The 7,737-nt window shown below is 35.5% G+C and overlaps 2 protein-coding genes across 2 annotated transcripts; one reads left to right on the top strand and one right to left on the bottom strand.

Moving 5' to 3' along the window:
• Positions 1 to 271: 271 nt before the first annotated feature.
• On the bottom strand, positions 272 to 2,790 carry LOC124629738 (translocon-associated protein subunit beta). Its single transcript, XM_047163271.1, has 3 exons — positions 2,660 to 2,790; positions 2,113 to 2,489; positions 272 to 823 (listed from the first exon to the last, which is right to left on the bottom strand). Exons 2-3 carry the CDS (start codon positions 2,482 to 2,484, stop codon positions 623 to 625), a joined length of 573 nt encoding a protein of 190 aa, XP_047019227.1. The 5' UTR covers positions 2,485 to 2,489; positions 2,660 to 2,790; the 3' UTR covers positions 272 to 622.
• Positions 2,791 to 3,011: 221 nt separating this feature from the next.
• On the top strand, positions 3,012 to 7,458 carry LOC124629731 (centromere/kinetochore protein zw10 homolog). The gene is made up of 6 exons (XM_047163258.1): positions 3,012 to 3,208; positions 3,586 to 5,337; positions 5,452 to 5,658; positions 6,235 to 6,364; positions 6,728 to 6,869; positions 7,041 to 7,458. Exons 2-6 carry the CDS (start codon positions 3,837 to 3,839, stop codon positions 7,254 to 7,256), a joined length of 2,196 nt encoding a protein of 731 aa, XP_047019214.1. The 5' UTR covers positions 3,012 to 3,208; positions 3,586 to 3,836; the 3' UTR covers positions 7,257 to 7,458.
• The last annotated feature ends 279 nt before the right edge of the window (positions 7,459 to 7,737 follow it).

The raw sequence follows: 7,737 nt of genomic DNA, 5'->3' as shown, positions 1-7,737 counted from the left end.
AGATCTTGAAAAATCAGGGTCAGCTTTCGTAAATTAATTTAGTGTTTGTAGACAAAAGGGTGTATCTACATAGGCGTCGCAGGTCAGAGGGAAAATGAGTTTATTTGTTGGATATAACGAAATGGCGACAGGGGAATTGATTTATATGTTTGTTTACTTATAATGAATGATAGCTTCAAACTGCACTGAGATAAATTATACATGTAAAGTTGTTACAATAATTTCCCTTTATACTGAGGAGTATGTGCTACAGCTGCAATAAAAATGAGGCTTGACTTATAAAAAACTTTTTATTGTTCATATAAATTAATATTAACAAGATGTTGATGTACTATAGCTAATGGAGTGAGATAGATCATCTGCTAATCTTATTTGCGTAATTATTCAACTAAAATGAATCATCCAACTGGGCAACTAATGCATTACATAAATTCTTAAATCTAAATCAGATGAAATTAATAAATAGTGAAAACGATTGAACCAAAATTGATAGGTGGTAACACTAATTCACATAGATAAAAAAACAAATGAAATCGGATGTGACATATGAAAAAGAAAATCAGTCATGTCACATAGAAACTCAACATACAACATTAGCAGTGATCTAATTACCTAACTAAACCTAATGGGCCTTCTTGGGCTTGGCTAGTTTCTCGTATTTGCTCTTGGAGGAGTACCAGAGGCCGAAGGGGATGGCGAGAGAGGGGAGGGTCATGACTGCGAACGCTGTCCAGTCGAGGATGTGGGATGAGAACTTGCGGTCGTAGTCCTTGAATGCAACGATAGCACCTTCACCGGGAGAGCTGCTGATTGACTGTTGGACCTGGAATTAAAGAATAATTTTTGAGTTAGTTTATTGGTTACATGGTTAAAAAATATTTTTTGTACAATAAATAGGTCAAGTTACAATGTATAATGTTGGATATAAAGGACCTATCTTGAACTTGAAAGCTGAGTCAAGACAAAGTCATGTGAATTGTTGGGTCTAAATTATTTTATATATTATTTATGGTTGCATCTGTTATTAAACGCTAAGGATTGTAATGTTGTTGAATTAAGCAGTAAAAATGGCTAATGACTGGGCCGCTTCACAGCAACATAAAACAAAAATTACAAGTCTGTTATATTGACAATGATTGTAAAGTAATAATAGTTAAAATATTATTTACTGCATGCACCCCGCATGCAGTAAAAAGTTTGAATGGTCAATGAACAATACTTTTTATTACTTTTTATATTTATTTTTTTCAGTTAAGAAAATTGTGCCTACTACTTGCACAGTGTGTTTTTTATTTACAGGAATATTTCCTTATGGTAAAAATATATGGTGTTATTTATAAAAATAACTATGCACTGCGGTCCAGTGTGGGCTCCAGCTTATTATACACATGATTTATTAAGAGATACTAGAGAGTACTGACTTTCATCTGCAGTTTTATCCGTAATCTAAGGGATCTACTTCTCGCGCATTGATAGAAACAACGAGCCTATATGTTATTCTGATAAATAAGGTAAGTTACTGCAAAGGATCATCGAAATCATAGATTTTATGTGAAAAAGTAACAAAATGAAAAGTTAAAAGTACTTTTCATTTTATTAATTAAGTTATTTGAATAACATTACTATAATGACTGAGCTAATGCCTTCTTAGAACCTTCATTTTATAAGTAATGCAATGTACAATTCACCTGATTGGGGGCTACATTATAGTTAGAATTAGAATAGAACTACCTTCATTGATATATTATTTAATAATGGAAGGTTGTTGAACTTAGTTCAAGTGCTTAATTATCTATGGAAGATCTTGTATCAAAAGTTTATCTTATTTGTTAGTACGGAGACCAACAAACTGTTTACTGTTAAATACAATATAAAAAAATTTGATAGAATTTCAAATAATGTTCTAATTGGGGATAGTGCTTATAGTCTAGTTAGAACAAGGTGAAACTGATAAGCTAGTCAGAAAACATAGTATTTCAAAGAGAAAGTACACAGATGTTTCTATTCAGTAACCTAGGAGTATCAGATAAGTTTATATACCTATAATAGTTAAAAGTAACTGTATACTGAAATGGGCCACTTAATAAAGTGAAAGTAATAAAAGTGTCTCACCTCAGTGGCGTCTTCGCTGGCCTTGTATGAAACTTCAGCTGACGTGAAGTTGAAGTAGCCGTATCTGCTAGACCTCACGGTCACGACGTGAGACACGTTCGTCTGAGGAGGTATCCTGTCGATGTGAGCTGTCAACTGACCACCAACAACTTGGAACACTTCAGGGTGGAAACCGTTGTCTACCAGCTTAACATCCACAGCGGGCGCGGTACCGACGTTGAACAGCGTGTATTTCACCAGAATATCCATATTTTCCACCAAGTATTTGTTCAGCACTTGCTTCGATACAAGTAACCTCGCAATCGCTGGCTCATCTTCAGCGGTCACCGCAGTAGCGATGATGAGGATCAGGGACAGCAGCTTGGCGCTCATTGTGTCTGAAAATTTAAAATAGAGACTTTATCTTGGCTCTAAAATAGGTTGCAGATGGATGGTATTCTAATACAATAATTTTGAATGAAAAGAGTTCGATTTTTGTTTACATTGATGAAGAATAATAAGAAAGCATCAAATTACAGATATTTAGGGCAAAATAACTTGAACTTACCTTATTTTATGCTTAATAATAAACAACTAAAAGCAGATTTGGCGAACGCTGCAAGACGATCGGTGACAGTCGTTCGGACGTGGCTGACGTTTCACTCCACGCAGTCAAAATACTTGCCAGTTTTAAAAACTGATAAATCCTGTAGCTGCGTTCGTGACTAAAACATTATCAACTCTTATCTTTCTTAATATTTTATTGAATACCTAGTATATGGTCTTTTATAGTTGTATAATTATTTCACTAAAACTAGATTTATAATCATGACATTCAGATGAAATTAAAAATAACGTTTTGATTTGTACACAGATACAAACAACGAACGCATTTTATGCAACAACTGTCAAAAATACGTGATTGTTTTCTCGTAGGTTGAGGATTTTATCGAAAATGGATTTCTGCGGAAATTCGAAATAAATAATTGGTTAATTAATATTTATACGTTAGTGTAGTGATATTTTACATATTAGTTGTAATTTAAACTATGACAGAGAAGGAAGATGTTACTAATCAACCCGAAAAAGAACCATTAGATGACGAAGCCCTAGAAAAGTGAGTATCTCTTGTTTTCTTTTCATTTATTGATATAGAACTTTAGTATTCGAGATTTTAAGTCGTCTGTTCACTGGAGATTTATCTCCATGCGTTATTATTAGACCAATATTATTGTAGACATAGCAATCTTATCTATCCTGCACAACGTTCCAATTAGAATCCATTTCGCTTGGTATAAGAGTTTTCACGGTTTTAATATATTGAAATTACGAATAATAGTGATTTTCATAATAAAATAAATGCAATAAAATAAAGTAAATTCATGGTATATGGTATCATATAATTTAATATATTTTTGCAGCAAATATGTAAGTACTATTATTGAATACACCAGGTTCCTTCGTAAGCAACATCTTGATTTTATTCAATTTCAGACTCGCTGTAGAGGAATTAATGCGGGAAGCTGTTCAAGGAGCTGCAAGGGCTGAAATAGTTGGGCCTTCTGGTTGGATAAAAGCTCCACAAAACAAAACCAACAAGCGTTTCTTAGTAAATACTTTACGAAATGCTGTAACCTCTAACAAATACCACTCAAGGCAACGCCGACACTCGCACAAATCACCCAATCGTGAAAAACATCCAGAGCCTTCAATTAAAAAAGATAGATCCAAAAGAAAACATTAAAATGGAGGAATATAATGTAGATAATGTACTGAAAAATATTTTTGATGTCAATGAAACTAACTGGAAACCTTCTGAGAAGATTCCTCTTATATCCAAAGAAATAGAACAATTAAAGAATGACTTAAAGTCGTTCTTGATCTCTACTGAACATGATGTGACATCAATACTGGAGGAAAGTGCAGCATTATGTTCAGAGACACAAACTTTAGCCGAGGATATGGAAGTTTGTAAGGTGGAAATAGAACAGGAGACTATGGCTGAAATACTCAAGTCGTTAGCCAACCGTGATCAGCTGCAGAATGAACTTACATCCATCAACTTTGCTCTCAACATAGTCCGTGATGTGCTTCTTTGCGGGCAGTTTGTCAAGGAGTTTGACGATGGGCGGGAGGCACAGAGTTTCACTAGGGCTGTGGAAGCTGTGTATGATCTTCTGCAGCATGCTGAGTCTCCAGCAGAAGGGTTCCAGAACTTAGAAGTGTACAGCAACACTAGACATACAGCTCAGTTAATTTGGGAAAACCTGCTCACTGATTTGTATACTGAGTGGGGCAGGATGGTAACTTGGAATATAAAAGCTGGCACTCGAAAAACTGTAGTCACCATTAATTTAAGCTTTGATGAGTCCCTCATTGTTGTTGATATTCTTAATGCCCTTGATAGGAGTAAGAAATTGACTGAAAGAGTAGCTGAATTTGCCCAGTTTCTTCTAAAAGAAGTACTGATGCCTATAATACACAGTGATGTGACTGTGTATGATGAAACTGATGAATTGATGACTGTTACTATAATGCACAAGCAGAATTTTAAACCTCGATATGATGCTGTCATAGCTAACTTAAGAATACTCTTCAATTATTTGAACAATAAGCTAAATGTTGATTTTAAGCGGGACACCACAATAATGAGGATGGTTGGCATAGAAATCAGTTCGGAGTTTAGAGACATACTGATCAAAGATTGCCTGATTGATACCATACCAAACAACATAAATGATCTACAGATATATGGAAGGATCACTTCAGAAATACAGGAGTTTCAGAACTTCTTAGTTTTAGTCAAGTTCTTTACTGAAGATTGTCTCTCTATATTGCATTATCTGAACAACATTGATGTTTTGTTTGCTAATAAGTCAAGTCAGCATTTCTTGGAGACAGCCAGGGCTATTATGCTGAAAGATTTGAGTGCTTCAATGTCTATTGGGGTGGAGCATGTGCCGAATGATGGGCTGGACATAAAGCCAGAGGAAGAAGGAGCAGAGGCATTGAATATTCTTGATAAGACTATTCCAAAGAGTTTGTACTTCTTCCCGAGGTGCATGATATCAAAGACTGCTCAGGAGCTGTTGGATGTGGCTTATGTGATGATGGAGCAGGCGGTGCAGTGTTCCGATGTGGTGTGCAAGAAGCTGTATAACACCACTCGGTTGGTGTTTGAGCTGTATGATGCAGTGGTACCATATCACCATGAGAACTATCTGCAAACCATCCCACAGTATGTTGGTGAGTCACTTTAGTTTTAATTCTTCATTCATTTTAATTGGACGATTTATATTTTGACTATCAGACCTTGTCTTCCCAATGCCTTTGTGTAAATATTTTTTTTTCGTCTTTCAGCCCTCTTCCACAATAACTGTATGTACCTAGCGCACAATCTCCAACTCTTTGGTGACAAATGGCTGGTCCTCATGGAAGGACGGGAACTCGACTATCCCATCGGCTTTGTTGACTTGGTGCAGAAGATTCGAGACCTGGGCTACAAGCACCTCACTATACATATGCAGCAGCAGAGGAAACAGATATTGGACAATATTAGGTCTTCAGGTCAGTTGCATAAGGTTTAAATTCGCTTGAATGCTGTTCATCATATTACCTACATGAAATGATATAAGCGTAACTATCAACGCCTTGCTTTCAATAAATCTAAACAAGTGATTTCACTTCTATTATGCGCCGTTCTACACCACTGACTTCGCTTGTTTTATTAAATAAGTTAGGTATTGTACCTGCCTATTAAAAAATCTTTCTAGCTATTTTCACGCGGCTAATTGGTTCGCCTATTTTACCGTGAATAACTTTACAAATTGGTTTTCACATTTTACTGAGAATGTTTTATGACTTGCAAGCAGAGCTACATAATCTTTATGTATTCCAAAGTATCTATCTAGTATCTAATCTTATTACTATTTTTATGTCGCGGATTATTTTAATTTATTCTCATTCCTTCTCTGCGTAAGAAGAGGCCTGTGCCTTGCATAAGGAAAATAAAAAGTTTGATGATGGTGATACTGAACATTAGCACTTTCTTCGGAAGCATAATGCAACCGTTCTTCATCACTTCCTTTGTTTTTGTTGTTGTATCTAGAGTTTTTTTAATGGTAAACATTGATATTCTTGCAGATCTGAACTGCATAGTCGTAAAAGACGTGTTGAGCGACAACGCGGAGGCGGCAGTCCGTCAGTGCCTCCGACAACTGCATTTACTGAAGAACGTCTGGATAGGAGTCTTTCCTAATAATGTCTTTACTAGGTAAGTCTTGTGAAATATTTGTTTTAGTTGACTACCGTAAAATAGAAGTTCTCATTCCGATGTTTATAGATTTTATTTTTTCTTATTCTCATCTTGTGTATGTGTGACACAAATTCTTTTAGCACGGATGCTTGTTCCCAACTAACAATTTTGCCACAGCGTTAGAATTAACGATATGAATGGTCTTGATGTGGTTATTTGGGGATTATGCACAAATTATTTCTTATAGGCATTATATAAGAACGTTATAAAAAAAATTAATAGCGTTCAAGTTATTGAAGATTTTTTTCAGTTCTGTTTGTTACGTACTTACGCAATAATCGGTTCCACTGTAAATATAATTTTACTTTCTTTGCTAAACAGACTGATGGCAACACTAGTCAACATGTTCCTGGACGAGCTGATCCACCGCGTGTGCACCGTGGAAGATATATCCATGGAAATGGCCACACAGCTCACTGAAATGTACACTATTGTTGTGCAGAAGGCTCCACATCTTTTCCAGGTAAATTAGCTTAAGAAATTCTTATTATTATTTCATGTATGGCCATACAAATCCATTTTTTGTAATCTACATAACTAGATTTATCCCGCTATCTGTAATCTCATATAATGAATTAATTTCTCCACAGTCAAGACTGATTTTTGTACTGAAAATAATTTCGTATTTTTCCAGAACCCGACTGACATAGAACAACACGTGCAATCCTGGATCAAGCTTCAAGAATTGATATTCGTCCTAGGTGGTTCCCTTAAAGATATCGAGAACCACTGGAAAGACGGTACCGGCCCTCTCGCCGTCCACTTCAGGAATGAAGAACTCCGCAGCCTCATCAAAGCCCTGTTCCAAAATACGCAGATGCGTGCCAACCTTCTCTCCAAAATAAAATAAATAATTCTCAGTGTTAGACGTCAGTTTCACCATATAAAACGGTGTTAAATTCTATTAAATGTGTCATTTCATTTACTACTACAAACATTTGTGTAAGAATTGATGTTACTCACAAGATAATTCAATATTACAATAACTTAAATTGTAAAACATTAAATTAAATTATCCAAATAAATGTTTACAGAAGAACAGAATATCTGTATTCGGTTGTTTTTATGTTTTAGAAACATGACTATTATTTTTTACCCTTTTCCTACTCCAATTAATAATTTTGTTGCTATTTGCAATTATTATCCATTATCTACTAGGATATGGAGTCGGCGGCGTCTTGCCGGAACACAGACATCAACATGAACTACGAGCGAAAAGTTACAATAAGAATCTAGCTGGGTTTACATTGGGTCCCAGAAGATATTGTTAATGAAGAACATAAAAATAGCTAACGACAAATAATTTGTAGGAACAATACTCTCTACGCGCA

This window comes from Helicoverpa zea, chromosome 1 (assembly GCF_022581195.2).
Source record: "Helicoverpa zea isolate HzStark_Cry1AcR chromosome 1, ilHelZeax1.1, whole genome shotgun sequence".
NCBI lineage: Eukaryota > Metazoa > Arthropoda > Insecta > Lepidoptera > Noctuidae > Helicoverpa > Helicoverpa zea.
Note: the sequence above shows the minus strand (reverse complement) of the source record. Positions and strands in the feature narration are given on the sequence as shown.